General features: G+C 41.0%; 1 protein-coding gene across 11 annotated transcripts in view; it reads right to left on the minus strand.

Annotated features, from left to right (window-relative positions):
- The window catches only part of CDK7 (cyclin dependent kinase 7), a 42,946-nt gene that overhangs the window by 18,341 nt on the left and 7,395 nt on the right, over positions 1–17,210 (minus strand). For 4 of the 11 annotated variants that reach the window (XM_063810420.1, XM_001160482.7, XM_063810418.1 and 1 more), the window contains 4 exons: positions 6,452–6,485; positions 4,245–4,312; positions 3,385–3,453; positions 763–873 (listed from right to left, as the gene is read on the minus strand). In XM_063810420.1, coding sequence (XP_063666490.1) covers positions 763–873; positions 3,385–3,402 — 129 coding nt within the window. In that variant the 5' untranslated portion in view covers positions 3,403–3,453; positions 4,245–4,312; positions 6,452–6,485. The remainder of the gene's footprint in view (positions 1–762; positions 874–3,384; positions 3,454–4,244; positions 4,313–6,451; positions 6,486–17,210) is intronic. The other 7 variants (XM_016953213.4, XM_054685067.2, XM_016953214.4 and 4 more) reach the window with 4 other exon arrangements.

The following is a 17,210-nucleotide window of genomic DNA, read 5'->3' on the forward strand; positions in this document are numbered from 1 at the left end:
AGATGAGTTTTCACTATATTGCCCAGGCTGGTCTAGAACTCCTGGGCTCGAGATATCTACTTGCCTCAGCCTCCCAAAGTGCTGGGAACACAAAAGTGAGCCACCATGCCTGGGTCAAAACCTATGTTTTAATACTCTGTCCATTATCAGCAGCCAACCTTGAAAAAAAATATAACCATGGTCAGGTCACTTAGCAACTTAGCTCTTCATCTATTAAAAAATGAGGAGGCCGGGCGCAATGGCTCACGCCTGTAATCCCAGCACCTTGGGAGGCCAAGATGGGCAGATCACGAGGCCAGGAGATCGAGACCATTCTGGCTAACATGGTGAAACCCCGTCTCTACTAAAAAAAATACAAAAAATTAGCTGGGCGTGGTGGTGGGCACCTGTGGTCCCAGCTACTCGGGAGGCTGAGGCCGGAGAATGGCATGAAACCAGGAGACGGAGCTTGCAGTGAGCAAGAGATCGCGCCACTGCACTCCAGCCTGGGTGACAGAGCAAGATTCCATCTCAAAAAAAAAAAAAAAAAAAAAAAAAAATGAGGGACTGGATCTCTTCCAGTTCTAAATTTCACAAAGTAATATGGAGTCCTTACAGCACCAACTGCTGGAACAAGTGAAGGGAACAATATATAGGAAAAATACGGGATAAAACGGTCAGCTATAAATTCATTGTTAAACAATTTACATATTCAGACCACTATGTACCAAATTGGCTATATAAAACTTGACTAGTATAAAGAAGCAATATTAAAAACCTTACCCTATGTAGGATCCAATGTTGATGTAAATATTCTAATCCTTGAAGAGTCATCAACATGTAGGCTTTGATGTGTGATGGTGTCAGCACAAGACTATTATCCTTTATTATAACCTGTAAAGCAAGTATACAATATACAGGTACCCTTTATTATTTCAAATAAACTCTACCATATAAAACAATTTACAGACTTAAAATGTAAGTATCAATACAGGAGACTCTCAAGAGAGGTTATCTAAGTTTCCTCAGGAAGCCCTGTCAAAATCTCCAGAGTTAGATGGGTAGGGAGAGCATTTCTGGTTTGAAAAGAAAGCAGTGCTTTGTCCTCTACTGCTTTCGCATGAAAGTAGCAAACACCTGTTGTTTCTGCTTGCATCTTCTGACAATAGCAGTTAGTGTTCCTTTGGGAAGCCATCTCTTCTCAGCTTAGTCCACATGGTTAAGGTAGGACTGAGTCAACCTAAGGCCTCCAGAGGTAGGCACATGACCCAGGCATCCCCATTATCACACTGCAGTCTCCTGGCCAAGTGATTGGTTCAGGGATACAAGACAAGTCAATCAACCAGGCCAAGTACTTGTGCTAGAATCAAAGAAAAGAAAGCACTTTCGTTCCTCACGTATTATTAAACTCTACAAACATATACCTAGAAGCATCTGGAACACCATATTGAGAACTGTACACATGAAGAATGCAACAGAGAAGAAAATGGAGCTTAGTTAAAGCGTAAGACTGAGTTTTGATGGCATTATTTATGAGCTGTGCCTAATGTCAGTTTATTCTAGATTTATCAGTTAGGAACTAAAAGTTCCCCTTTTCTTTTTTTAAAATCAGATTTAAGGTAAAGCATACCCTTTTTAGTGTATAGTTCCATGAGTTTTGACAAATGCATCCAGTCATGTAACCACCACTATAATCAAAGCATAGTTCCATAACCTCCCCAAATTCCCTGAGGCCCCTCTGTACTTACTCCTTTCCTTTACCCCAAAGCCCCCATAACCGCTGATCTGGTTTCTGGTTCCTTTCATTTTGCCTTTTCCAGAATATCATATAAATGAAATGGTTCAATACATAGTCTTTTTAGCCTGGCTTCTTTCACTTAGTATAATGCATTTCAGATTCATCTATGTTGCTGCATTTATCAATAGTGTGTTTCTATTCCTGAGTAGTATTTCAGTTTGTTTGTACAGTTAGAATGAGGGATGTTTGGATTGTTCCAGTTTTGACAATTATTAATAAAGCCAAACATCTGCGTACCAACTGAATTCTAGCATACGTTTTTGTTTCTTTTTTTTTTCTTTTTTCGAGATGGGAGTCTCACTCTGTCACCCAGGATGGAGTGCAGTGGTGCAATCCATAGCCTAGTGGTGAGTCCATAGCCTATCATGATAGGTCCTTCCAGGATCAATACCATTAGTATTGTGATCTATAACTGCATCACTAATATTGTGATCGATACCACTAATCAATAATCTTGTGATCTAGCAATACCACTGCTAGGTATTTATCTAAAAGAAAGAGGCCGGGCACGGTGGCTCACGCTTATAATCCCAGCACTTTGGGAGGCTCAGGCAGGCAGATCGCCAGAGGTCAAGAGTTTGAAACCATCCCGTCCAACATAGTGAAATCCCATCTCTATTTTAGCTGGGCATGGTGATGGGCGCTTGTAATCCCAGCTACTCAGGAGGCTGAGGCACAAGAATTGCTTGAACCTGGGAGGCAGAGGTTGCAGTGAGTTGAGATCGTGCCACTGTACTCCAGCACGGGTAACAAAGCAAGACTCTGTCTCAAAAAAACAAAACAAAAACAAACAAAAAAACTTGGCTTTCAAAAGAATGACATTACTCTGATTATATGGAAATAAGTTTCTTTATTTTTTAATATAATTTGTAAAGTTGAGACAGGATCTATGTGGTCCAGGCTGGTCTTGAACTCCTGGGCTTAAGCAATCCTCTTGCCTTGGCCTCTCAAAGTGCTGAGATTACAGGCGTGAGTCACTGCACTGGCCAGAAATAAATTTTAAATTCTTATAGGTTGCTAGGCATGGTGACTCATGCCTGTAATCCTAGCACTTTGGGAGGCTGAGGCGGGCAGATCACTTGAGGTCAGGAGTTCAAGACCAGCCTGGCCAACATGGTGACACCCCGCCTCTACTTAAAATATAAAATTTAGCTGGGCATGGTGGCACCTGTAATCCCAGCTACTTGGGAGGCTGAAGTGAGAGAATCACTGGAACCCAGGAAGTGATGGCTGCAGAGAGCCGAGATCACGCCATTGCACTCCAGGCTGTGTGAACAGACTGAGACTCCATCACAAAAAAAAAAAAAAAGCAAACAAATCTTATAGGTCTAATGCTCATTTCTCCAAAAATGACGTCAACTATCTATGGGAACTTAGAAGGCAGAAATGCCAATGAAATCCAAATCTTTGTATGTAACACTGGGGATATCACTAAATGATTAGAAGAAAATAACTCGAGATCCTTTTGCCTCAGAGTACATCCAAATTTCAACAAAATTAAGCTTTTTTTCTTTTACTACCAGTATCTTCTTAGGTAGAAAACAAATATTTAGGTTCTTGTTTGATAAACTGGGACAAAGGAATTTCTCCAGGAATCTTAATCTTACCTCTAGATCAGTTTCCATAAAATCAAAGACAAGGCTAATATTAGATTTATGTCCAAAAGCATCAAGGAGCTGCAAAGTTAAAAAATTAAAATGTGATTCACTATTTAATACCTGACAGTATCATAGCAACTGAGGCAATTTTTAAAAATTTAAAAAGCATTTAAACTGTTGGTAATTCCCTATAAAGCTTAAATCATTTGATTAAATTTGACATTTGTCCTTTTTTGGACAGTACTAAAGGAATTAGTATTTTGAAGCATAAAAATATTAAATTTTACTTAAAAAAAATACCCAACCTCTTTCCCCAAATATTTGGAGTTAGAATTAAGAAATTAACCAATGAAAACCTCATTCCAGTCTCCAACTCAAAAGAAAAGTCCCAAATGTGATTCTTAAGAAATCCTCTAAATAACAGCAGCTATCATTGAATGAATGAATACATTTTCTATGGTAGGCACTATACCAGATATTTTACATCTATTCAATTGGCTAGTCTCACAACTTCCCTATGAGGCAGGGACTCTGGGGAGTTGTGAGTGAACACACTCAAGGTCTCACACAGGCAGAAAGAAGGGTTTTGAATTCAGGTTGACACTCTCAGCCACTACATGCTAGAGCTCCCTAGACTTCAAAATTATTTCCGACAAAATTAGCCTACATGTCAATATTTCATTTATTTAATCAGTGGTATAGTTTTGAAGACAATGCCTACCAAAACAACTGGGATAGAAAATGTATTTCCTTTAAGCTTCTACAAGGCTCATCTAGAACAAGTCATCTTGCTGAGCCTTTAATCAACATCCATTATATTAAGAAAAGGCAGAGTCCCAAATCCCAGTAACAGTTTTGATCATACTCACACCAATTATATTTGGATGACTTAGCTCCTGTAATAATTTTATCTCTCTTAAGGCGGTTCTATTTATACCTATATAAAATGGCAAAGCAAAAAGTGAATAATTCTGAAATCTCAAACCTTACAAACACTTCTTTTTTTTTTTTTTTTTTTTTTGAGATGGAGTCTCGCTCTGTCGCCCAGGCTAGAGTGTAGTGGCGTGATCTCGGCTCACTGCAACCTCCGCTTCCCGGGTTCAAGCAATTCTCCTGCCTCAGCCTCCAGAGTAGCAGGGATTACAGGCACGCGCCACCACGCCCGGCTAATTTTTGTATTTTTAGTAAAGATGGGGTTTCACCATGTTGGTCAGGCTGGTCTCGAACTCCTGACCTCGTGATCCACCTGCTTTGGCCTCCTGAAGTGCTGGGATTACAGGCGTGAGCCACCACACCCAGCCACAAACACATATTTTTAAAGAAAGGTTAGTAATCTCAGAAAATAGTGAACATTACACACAAAAATAAGGGCTACTTTGACAATTTTTATGTCAAATCTGTTGTTCTTTTACATTGCTTTATTTTTATTTATTTATTTTTTTTGAGATGGGGTTTCACCCTGTCAGCCAGGTTGGAGTGCAGTGGCATGATCTCGGCTCACAGCAGCCTCCACCTCCCAGACTCAAGTAATTTTCCCACCTCAGCCTCCCGAGTAGCTGGGACCACAGGTGTGCACACCTCCACGCCTGGCTAATTTTTTGTATTTTCGTTAGAGACGGGGTTTTGCCATATTGGCCAGGCTGGTTTCGAACTCCTGAGCTCAGGCGATCTACCCACCTCACCCTCCCAAAGTGCTGGGATTACAGGCGTAAGCCATGGCACCAGGCCTATATTGCTTTACTTTTAAAATAGCTTAACAAAGACTACAACAAATGGTGAAAAATATTTCCCCTTATCTATACCAGGATCTGAACACCACTACTAGACTAACAACATATATAAGTGTGCAGCATATAGGTGATAAGCTTCCCTACTCTTGCCCTACAAATATTAGTGGCATATTGTTTGTGCTAAAAGCAAACTAGTGATAAGATAGTATATTTTCCAATACAAATGACAGATTTCAAAATTAAAAATTAGATACAGGCCGGGCGTGGTGGCTCGTAATCCCAGCACTTTGGGAGGCCTAGGTGGGCAGATCACTTGAGGCCAGGAGATCGAGACCAGCCTGGCCAACGTGGCAAAACCCCATCTCTACTAAAAATACAAAAAATTGGCTGGGCATGGTGATGTGCACCTGTAATCCTAGCTACTCAGGAAGCTGAGGCAGGAGAATCGCTTGAACCCGGGAGGTAGAGGTTGCAGTGAGCCGAGATCACGATACTGCACTCCAGCCTGGGCAACAGAGCATGACTCTGTCTCAAAAAAAATAAACAAAATAAAAATAAGATATAGTATTGGCACTTACACAATGGGTCTCTTTTGTAAGAGCTATTATATGATGACTCCTAATAAATAAGACTTTGGAAGAAAGTTTAATGAAATAATTTCCTCATGTATCTATTCCACAGTAAGCTTTATGTACTTTCATGAAAATGTATCCTGAATTTTCAAAGTAATTAGAAACTCAGAAACAGAAAAAACAATGGCTTGTAACACCTAAAACAGTAATGAAGACAGAAAGACAAACTAATTAAGCTTGCTGCCTTCCATTTATGTGGGTGATTTGGAATGTTTCTCTGAATATCCAGTAGGTAAAAATCACCAAATACTCCTTCTCTATGCTGAGTCTATCTTTACTCTTCGGGGACCCTGCAGTAACTCTATCCAGAACCATTACTAACTTATTAATTCATACTTTGCTCGTTTCTTCAGTGAGAATGAAAACTTTATGCTGGGCATGGTGGCTCAAGCCTGTAATCCCAGCACTTTGGGAGGCCGAGGTGGGAGGACAGCTTGAGGCCAGGAGTTTGAGAGAAGCCTGAGCAACACAGCCAGACCTCATCTCTACAAAAAATAAAACATTAACCACAAGTGGTGGCACATGTTTACAGCCCTAGCTACTCAAGAGGCTGAGGTGGGAGAACTGCTTGAGTACATAAGTCTGAGGCTGCAGTGAGCTACGATTGTGTCTCTGTACTCCAGCCTGGGTGACAGAGCAAGACCCTGTCTTTTTTTTAAAAAAAAAAAAAAGGAGAAAACTTTTCCTATCTGTCAGATTACATGAAATACTTACCATCTTTAGCTTCTGATCTATGTCCAAGTTTGATCTGGTAGAAACGGAAAAAAACCCAAATATATTAAAAATGTGTTAAATTATTTAGAATCAATGAATAATGTGTAAATACTTCAAATACTTCACCACAGAAAAAAAACAATTAGCAACCGATATGTACCTACTAGGCAAAAAGAGAGTAGGAATCATGATCAGAAAGATAAAATTAACAATATAAGAGAGAATCAAATACCTACCCTTGTCCCTTACGTTTCTGAACTACACATTCAAATAATAAAATTAAGAAAAATCTATTTTACCTTTTCAAGGTTCAATGTGGACCAAATAACTAAGGGTATCCTGATTAAAAATAAATACGTAACTTCAAATTAGGCTACTTGGGAGGAAAGATACAGAAAATAACATGCTGTATAGTTGGTAATAAGCCCAATAATATGCTCTTAGACACCACATTTTTCAAAAAGCAAAATTACAAATTGTGATGGTTAAAATGTTGTTACTCTGAATAAACATAACAAATTACATTAACAGGTTTAGTCTTACACAAAATAAATTACCTGGGTAAAGAATATTCTCTCACTGCTTTTTAGAAAACTGTCAGTAATCAAGAAAAGACTGGCGGGGTGTAGTGGCTCACACTTGTAAATTCCAACACTTTGACAGGCCAAGGTGGGAGGATCGCTTGATCCCAGGAGTTTAAGACCAGCCTGGGCAACATAGCAAGACCTTGTGTCTACTAAACATTTTTTAAAATTAGCCAGGAGTGGTGGCACGTGCCTACAGTCCCAAGTACTCAGGAGGCTGAAGCAGGAGGATTGCTTGAGCCCAGGCTACAGTGAGCCATGATCACACTGCTGTACTCCAGCCTAGGCAACAGAGAGAGACTGTCTCAAACAAACAAATAAAAACACAAGTGGCTCATGCCTGCAATCCCAGTATTTTGGGAGGTCTGGGTAGGAGGATCGCTTGAGTACAGGAGTTAAAGATCAGTCTGGGCAACATAGCAAGACCCCGTCTCTACAAAAAATGTAAAAAGTTACTGGGGCATTGGCTGGGTGCGGCGGCTCATGCCTGTAATCCCAGCACTTTGGGAGGCCGAGGCAGGTGGATCACGAGGTCAGGAGTTCAAGACCAGCCTGGACAATATGGTGAAACCCCGTCTCTATTAAAAAAATACAGAAATTAGCCAGGCATGGTGGCACACGCCTGTAGTCCCAGCTACTTGGGAGGCTGAGGCAGAAGAATCGCTTGAACCCAGGAGGCGGAGCTTGCAGTGAGCTGAGATCGTGCCACTGCACTCCAGCCTGAGTGACAGAGCGAGACTCTGTCTCGAAAAAAAAAAAAAAAAAAGTTACCAGGGCATGGTTGCATGTGCCTGTAGTTCCATCTACTTGGAAGGCTGAAGTGGGAGGATTGCTTGAGCCCAGGAGTTCGAGGCTGCAGTGAGCTATGATTGCACCACTGCATTCCAGCCTGGGCAACAGAACAGGCGATTCTACTTCTAACAAACAAAAAAACCCACAGAATTTCTTAAAGTAGACCATTTAGGATTCATGATTTGCTCACTATAGAGCCCCTGGGCCCTGAATAATCAGCAGTGGTAACCAGGGCCTCACCATGGGCCTCAGGTGAAACTCCGAGACATATTGGCTTCAGGTATGACACAGCACATTCACAGCTGTAGTGGCTACCAGGAGAGACTCCTGTTTGAGAAAATGAGAGGGAATAGTAAAGGAGATTCTGTCTTGCAGCTTAGGGACCAGCTTGGTTGCCCTGGGGAAGAGCACCAGGTGGGCTACTAGGGTCCATGAATCCAGGCCTTGGCTCTTGGATGGCATTTCTGGACCTACCCCTGGAACAGAGGGGAACCCACTACCCTGAAGATGAGTCCCAGGCCTGGCAGCATCCAGCATAAGCTGACTGAGGAGCCCTGGGCCTTAAGTGAACACTGGTGGTACCCTGGCAATAATCCCCTCTTCATGGGCCTGTGGTGCTGATGGACACAGGAGCAACTCCTCTGCCTGAAGAAAGGGGAAGAAAGAATGGTAATACAGAGTCTGGTAATACAGAGGATTCTGGACCTTATCCAAGACCACCAAGATGGTACCTCTATGAGTCTAGAAGAACTACAGCATTACTGGGTTCGGGGTACCCCCTAATGCAGATACGATTACAGTGACCAAAGACATAGACTGCAACACTCTATTCCCTTTGAATACTTGGAATACCTTCCAATAAGAATGGTACAAACAAGTCCAGACTGTGAAGACTATAATAAATACCTGACTCTTCAATGTACAGATGGCAGTGAACACTCACAAGCATTAAGGCCATCCAGGAAAACATACCCTCACCAAATGAACTAAATTAGGCACTAAGGGTCAATCCTGCAGAGAAAGATATGTGACCTTTTAGTCAGAGAATTTGAAATAGCTGTTTTCAGAAAACTCAAAGAAATTCAAGATAACACAGAGAAGGAATTCAGAATCCTATCAGGTAAATTCAACAAATACTTGAAAGAATTAAAAAGAATTAAGCAGAAATTCTGGAGTGGAAAGATGCAAGTGACATACTCAAGAATGCATCAGTCTTTGTTTTTTGGAGACGGAGTTTTGCTCTTGTTGCCCAGGCTGGAATGCAATGGCACAATCTCAGCTCACTGCAACCTCTGCCTCCTGGGTTCAAGCAATTCTTCTGCCTTAGCCTCCCAGGTAGCTGGAATTATAGGCATGAACCACCATGCCCAGCTAATTTTGTATTTTTAGTAGAGACGAGGCTTCACCATGTTGGTCAGGCTGGTCTTGAACTCCTGACCTAAATGATCCACCCACCGTGGCCTCCCAAAGTGCTGGGATTACTAGTGTCAGCCACCATACCCAAACTTTTTTCCCTTTTTTGAAACAGAGTCTTGCTCTGTCACTCTGTCACCCAAGCTGGAGTGCAGTGGTGCAATCTCGGCTCACTGCAACCTCCGCCTCCCAGGCTAAAGCCATCCTCTCCACTCAGACCCCCCCAAGAAGCTGGGACCACAGGCACAAACCACCATGTCAAGCTAATTTTTCTATATTCTGTAGAGATGGGGTTTCACCATGTCTCCCAGGCTGGTCTCAAACTCCTGAGCTCAAGTGATCCACCCACCTTGGCCTCCCAAAGTGCTGGGATTACAGGCATGAGCCACTGTGTCCAGCCGCATCAGCCTTTTAATAGCAGAATTGATAAAGCAGAAGGCAGAATTAATGAGCTTGAAGACAGGCTATTTGAAAACAGAGGAGACAAAAGAAAAAAAATAAAGAAATGAGACGTGCCTACAAGATCTAGAAGACAGGCTCAAAAGGGCAAATCTAAGTGCTTTGGGCCTTAAAAAGGAGGTAGAGAGAGAGAGGCAAAGAAGAAAGTTAATTCAAAGGGATAATGGGAAACTTCCCAAATGCAGAAATAGGTACCAATATTCAAGTACAAGAAAGTTATAGAACACTGGGACCTGGGGACGGTGGCTCACGCCGGTAATCCCAGCTACTCAGGAGGCTAAGGCAGGAGAATCACTTGAACCCAGGAGGCAGAGGTTGCAGTGAGCCAAGACTGTGCCACTGCACTCCAGCCTGGGCAAGAAAAACAAGACTCCGTCTCCAAAAAAAAAAAGAAAAGAAGGTTATAGAATACCAAGCAGGTTTAACTCAAAGAAGACTACCTCAACACATTTAATAATCAAACTCTAAAAGTCAAGGAATAAGAAAGGATCCTAGGCCAGGCACTGTGGCTCACACCTGTAATTCCAGCACTTTGGGAGGCCGAGGAGGGTGGGTCACCTGAGGTAGGGAATTCAAGACCAGCCTGACCAACATGGAGAAACCCCGTCTCTACTAAAAATACCAAATTAGCTGGGCGTGGTGGCGCATGACTGTAATCCCAGCTACTTGGGAAGGCTGAGGCAGGAGAATCGCTTGAACCCGGGAGGAGGAGGTTGCGGTGAGCCAAGGACATGCCATTGCACTCCACACTCCAGCCTGGGAAACAAGAATGAAACTCCATCTCAAAAAGAAAAAAAAGAAAAGAAAAAGAAAGGATCCTAAAAGCAGCAAGAAGAAAAAAGAAACCAGTAACATATAATGGAGCCCCCAATATGTCTGGCAGCAGACTTTTCAGTAGAAACTTTACAGGACAGGAGAGACTGGCATGATATAAAGTGCTGAAGGAAAATAACTTTTAACCTAGAATAGTATATTCAGCAAAAATATCCTTCAAACAGGAAGGAGAAATAAAGACTTTCCCAGACAAACAAAAGCTGAGAGATTTTATAAACACCAGGCCTGTCCTACAAGAAATGCTAAAGGGAGTTCTTCAATCAGAAAGAAAAGACGTTAATGAGCAATATGAAATCATCTGAAGGTACAAAACTCACTGGTAATAGTAAGTACACAGAAAAACACATAATATTATAACACTGTAATTGTGGTATGTAAACTACTCATATCCAGCAGAAAGATAAAAAATGAACCAATCAAAAACAATAACAATTTTTCAAGACATAGTACAACAAAGTGGGGAGACAAAGTTAAAACGTAGAGTTTTATTAGTTTTCTTTTTGCTTGTTGGTTTGTTTATGTAATCAGTGTTGTCATCAGTTTAAAATAATGAGTTATATTATTTGCAAGCCTCATGTAACCTCGAATCTAAAAACATAATAGATACACAAAAAAATAAAAATTAAGAAATTAAAACATACCACCAGAGAAAATCACCTTTACTACAAGGAAGACAGGAAGGAAGGACAGAAGGAAGGAAAGACCACAAAACAACCAGAAAACAAGTAAGAAAATGGCAGGAATAAAAGTTCTTATCAATAATATCACTGAATATAAATGGGCTAAACGCTTCAATCATAAGACACAGAGTGACTGAATGGATAAAAAAAAAAAAGAAGCCCCAAAGATCTGTTGCCTACAAGAAGCACAGTTTAACTATAAAGACACACACAGACTGAAAGACATGGAAAAAAGATATTCACTGCCAATGGAAACCAAAAAAGAACAGGAGTAGTTATATTAAATAAAATAGATTTCAAGCAAAAACTGTAAAATAAGACAAAGTCACTATATAATGATAAAGGCGTCAATTCAGTAAGAGGATATAAAAATTGAAAATATATATGCACCCAACAATGGAGCACTCAGATATATAAAATATTTTTAGCACTAAAGAGGCAGACCCCATACAATAATAGCTGGAGGCTTCAACACCCCCACTTTCACCATTGGACAGATCAATGCAGAAAATCAACAAAGACACATTGGACTTAATCCACACTACAGACCACATGGACCTAATAGATATTTATAGAAAATGTCATCCAATGGCTGTAGATTAAACATTCTTCTCCTCAGCAAATGAATGATTCTCAAGGACAGACCATATGTTAGGCCACAAAACAAGTCTTAAAACATTCCAAAAAACTGAAACCATATCAAGTATCTTTTCTGACCACAATGGGATAAAACCAGAAATCAATAACAAGAGGAATTTTGGAAACTATGTAATACACGAAAATTAACCAATACACTCCTGAATGACCAGTGGGTCAATGGACAGATGAAGAAGAAAATTGAAAAATTTCTTCAAAGAAATTATAATGGAAACACAACATACCAAAAACCTTGGGATACAGGGAAAGCAGTACTCAGAGGGAAGTTTATAGCTGTAACTGCCTACATGAAAAAAAAAAAACCAAAAACAAAACCTTCAAATAAACAATGATGCATCTTAAAGAACTAGAAAAGCAGGAGCAAACCAATCCCAAAGTTAGAAGAAAATAATAAAAATCAGAGCAGAAATAAATGAAATTGAAACAAAAAAATACAAAAGATCAACAAAATAACAAGTTGGTGTTTTGAAAAGACCATCAAAATTGGACACATGTTCTTCAAGTTGCCCACTTGGATCTCTCCCAAGTGCACTTTCATTTCTTTCCTACTCTTCTAGAGCTTTTTAATAAACTTCTGGCCGGGTGCGGTGGCTCACACCTGTAATCCCAGCACTTTGGAAGGCGGAGGCGGGCAGATCACGAGGTCAGAAGATGGAGACCATCCTGGCCAACATGGTGAAACCCCATCTCTACTAAAAATACAAACATCGGCTGGGCGTGGTGGCATGCGCCTGTAATCCCAGCTACTCAGGAGGCTGAGGCAGGAGAATCACTTGAACCTGGGAGGCGGAGATTGCAGTGAGCCAAGATCGCGCCACTGCACTCCCAGCCTGGCGAGAGAGCGAGACTCCATCTCAAAAAATAAACAAACAAACAAACAAACTTCCACTCCTGCTCTAGAAAAAAAAATCTCTCCTGCCACCGTAAGAGGTGCCTTGCTTCCCTTTCACCTTTCGCCATGATTAAGTCTGGATTTTTGGTACATGCCAGGCAGAAAATGCCTGCATGACCAGTCCCAATAAAAACCCTGACCACTAAAAAACTTACCCAACCTTTAGACTAAAAGAAAAGGAGAGAAGATGCAAATAAATAAAAACAGATGTGAAAAAAGGGGACACTACAACCAATACCGCAGAAATCCAAAGGATCATTAGTGGCTACTATGAGTTACTATACGCCAAGAAACTGGAAAACCTAGAAGAAACAGATACATTCCTAGACACAAACAACCTACCAAGATTGAACCATGAAAAAACTGAAAACCTAAACAGGCCAGTAACAAGTAATGAGATTGATGCCATAATAAAAAATCTCCCAGCAAAAAGCCCAAGACCTGATGGCTTCAATGCTGAATTTTACCAAACATTTGAAGGGCTAGGCTGGGCACAGTGGCTATCCCAGCACTTTAGGAGGCTGAGGCAGGCCGATCACTTGAGGTCAGGAGTTCGAGACCAGCCTGGGCAATATAGTGAAACCCCATCGCTACTAAAAATATAAAAAGTAGCCAGGCGTGGTGGTGCATGCCTGTAATCCCAGCTACTTGGGAGGCTGAGGCAGGAGAATACTTGAACCCAGGAGGTGGAGGTTGCAATGAGCTAAGATGACGCCACTGCACTCCAGGGCCTGGGTAGGCAATAGAGCGAGAAAAAAAATTAAAAAAATAAGAGGGTAGGGTAAGGGAGGGGAAGGGGAGGGGGAAGGGAGGGGAAAAGGAGGGAGTACGGGGGAGGGGAGGGGGCTAATACCAATACTACTCAAACTATTCCAAAAAAACAGAGAAGTAAATACTTCCAAACTCATTCTATGGGGCCAGTATTACCCTGATACCAAAATCAGACAAAGACACATCAAAGTAAGAAAACTACAGGCCAATATCCTGATGTACATTCATGTAAAAATCCTCAAAAAATACTAGCAAACTGAATTCAACAATACGTAAAAAGATCATCATGACCAAGTGGGATTTATCCTGGGGATGCAAGGATGGTTCAACATATGCTATAATCAATCAACGTGATACATCATATCAACAAATGAAGGACAGAAACTATATAATCATTTCAATTGATGCTGAAAAAGCATTTGATAAAATCTAACATCCCTTCATGATAAAAACTCTTAAAAAACTGGGTATAGAAGGAACATACCTCAACATAATAAAAGCCATATACTACAGACCCACGGTCAGTATACAGAATGGGGAAAAACTGATTTCCTTTAAGAGCTTGAACACACCAAGAATGCCCACTTTCACCACTGTTATTCAATATAGTACTGGAAGTCCTAGCAAGAGCAAGCAAAGAAGTGAAATTCTTCTTGTTTGTAGATGATATGATCTTTTTTTTTTTTTTTTTGAGACGGAGTTTTGCTCTTGTTGCCCAGGCTGGAGTGCAATGGTGTGATCTTGGCTCACCACAATCTCCGCCGCCCAGGTTCAAGCAATTCTCCCGCCTCAGCCTCCCGAGTAGCTGGGATTACAGGCATGCGCCATCACGCCTGGCTAATTTTTTTTGTACTTTTAGTAGAGACGAGGTTTCTCCATGTTGGTCAGGTGATCCGCCCACCTCGGCCTCCCAAAGTGCTGGTATTACAGGCATGAGCCACCACACCTGGTGACAATATGATCTTATATTTGGGAAAACCTAAAGACTCCACCAAAAAATGACTAGAACTGATAATTCACAAAAGTTGCAGGATACAAAAATCAACATACAAAAATCAGTAGCCCTGCTATATGCCCACAGTGAACAATCTGAAAAAGAAATCAAGAAAGTAATCCCATTCACAACAGCTACAAATAAAATTAAATATCTAGGAATTAACCAAATTAAGTGAAAGATCTCTAAAATAAAAACTACCGAACGGGTACGGTGGCTCATGCCTGTAATCCCCGCATTTTGGGAGGCCAAGGCAGGCGGATCACGAGGTCAGGAGTTCAAGACTAGTCTGGCCAACATAGTGAAACCCCGTCTCTACTAAAAATACAAAAAATTAGCCAGCTGTGGTGGTATGCGCCTGTAATCCCAGGTACTCAGGAAGCTGAGACAGGAGAATGGCGCAAACCCGGGAGGCACAGGTTGCAGTGAGCTGAGATCGCACCATTGAACTCCAGCCCAGGCAACAGTGCGAGACTCCATCTCAAAAAAAAAAAAACAAAAAAAAACAACTATCATTGGTGAAAGAAATTGAAGACAACACACCAAAAAAATGGAAAGATAATTCATATTCATGGATTGGAAGAATCAATATTGTTAAAATGTCCATACAACCTAAAGCAATCTATAGATTCAATGTAATCTCTATCAATATACCAATGACATTCGTCATGGAAATAGGAAAAACAATCCTAAAATTTGTGTAGAACCACAAAGACCCAGAATAGCCAAAGCTATCCTAAGAACAAAGGGAGGAATCACATTACCCGACTTCATACAACAAAGCTATAATAACCAAAACAGCATGATATTGGCATAAAAACAGACACACAGACCAATGGAACAGAATAGAGAACCCAGAAAAAAATCCATACATCTACAGCAAACTCATTTTCAACAATGGTGCCAATAACATACAATGAGGAAAAGACAGTTTCTTCAATAAATGGTGCTGTGCCTTAAGCAGAGGTTAGGTTTGCTGTACAGACTTAAGTTGATGCCTTCTGCATTGATAGTCTCTAGAGAGTTAGTCTTTCTAGTCTTTCTTCTCTTCCTGGTGCAGAGAGGGAGACACCCTGTCAAAGAGATACTCCTTTACAAATGTACACTTCCCTTAAAAAAGGGCAACTTTTCAGAACTACTCCTGTATCTGCAGTTTCTCAGGATAACCAGCTCACAACAATCAACATGCCAAAAAGGCATATTTTTAAAACCACCTTTGCAAAAATTACAACAGTGAGTAAAACGTGATATAGCTGACTCCATCTTTGCTTTTTTTTTGAGACAGAGTTTTTGCTCTTGTTGCCCAGGCTGGAGTGCAAAGGTGCAATCTCAGCTTACTGCAACCTCCGCCTCCTGGGTTCAAGCAATTCTCCTGCCTCAGCCTCCAGAGTAGCTGGAATTACAGGCATGCACCACCACGCCCAGATAATTTTGTATTTTTAGTAGAGACGGGGTTTCTCCATGTTGGTCAGGCTGGTCTCAAACTCCCAACCTCAGGTGATCCGCCTGCCTCCGCCTCCCAAAGTGCTGGGATTACAGACATGAGCCACTGCGCCTGGCCCTATCTTTGCTTTTAATCTCACAAGCTCTTTGCTCATTCCTGAGTGTTGGCAATGCTAACTATGGGAGAAATTCAGTTTAGAGTTCAGCTTTAAAACAAAGATGATTAACAGTCCTTTCCCAAAATTAACCCACTCCTTGCTCAGAGACTAAAAGCATCTTTGTAAAATTACACGAGGTTAGAATTATTGTTTAGGAGTTATGTAGCCAAAAGTAACAAGAATTTTGCAACCTCCACAATTGCTCCTATAGATAACATCACTATTGTAAAACGTAAAACTGGTGGTTGGGGTATCTTTCAGACCTTGCATTTTGATGGACCAACTGGTGCCACTTGGACCAGGAGCCCGTATGAAGAAACTGACTCAACTGGTTCTGTGACCACTACTTAGGAACTGAGTCAGGGCAAGAAGACAGTTTCAACTCCCTACAATTTTATCCAAGACCCAACCAATCAGCATTCCCCATTCCTTAGCCCACTGCCTACCAAACTATCCTTGAAAAACCCTAGCCTCCGAATTCTCAGGGAGGCAGATTTGAGAATTATCTACTGTCTTCCTCACTTGGTTGGCCCTGTGACAATTAAACTCTTTCTTTGTTGCAAACAAAATAAATAAGTGGTGCTGGGAAAACTGGATATCCATATGCAGAAGAATGAAACTAGACTCATATCTCTCATCATATACAAAAATCAAATCAAAATGGATTAAAGACTTAAGTTGAAGACTTCAAACTATGAAACTACTAAAAGAAAACAGTGGAAAACCTCTCCAGGACATTGGACTGGGTAGAGTTCTAGAGTAATACCCCACAAGCACAGGCAACCAATGCAAAAATGGACAAATGGGATCTCATCAAGTTAAGATGCTTCTGCAGAGCAAAGGAAACAACACAGTGAAGAGAAAACCCACAGAATGAGAGAAAATATTTGCAAACTATCCATCTGATAAGAGATTAATATCCAGAATATATAAGAAGCTCAAACAACTCTATATGAAAAAAATCTAATAATCCAATTTAAAAATGGGCAAAAGATCTGAGTAGGTATTTCTCAAAAGACGACATACAAATGGCAGACAGCATAAGAAAAGGTGCCAACATCACTGAGCATCAGAAAAATGCA

This window comes from Pan troglodytes, chromosome 4 (assembly GCF_028858775.2).
Source record: "Pan troglodytes isolate AG18354 chromosome 4, NHGRI_mPanTro3-v2.0_pri, whole genome shotgun sequence".
Classification (NCBI taxonomy): domain Eukaryota; kingdom Metazoa; phylum Chordata; class Mammalia; order Primates; family Hominidae; genus Pan; species Pan troglodytes.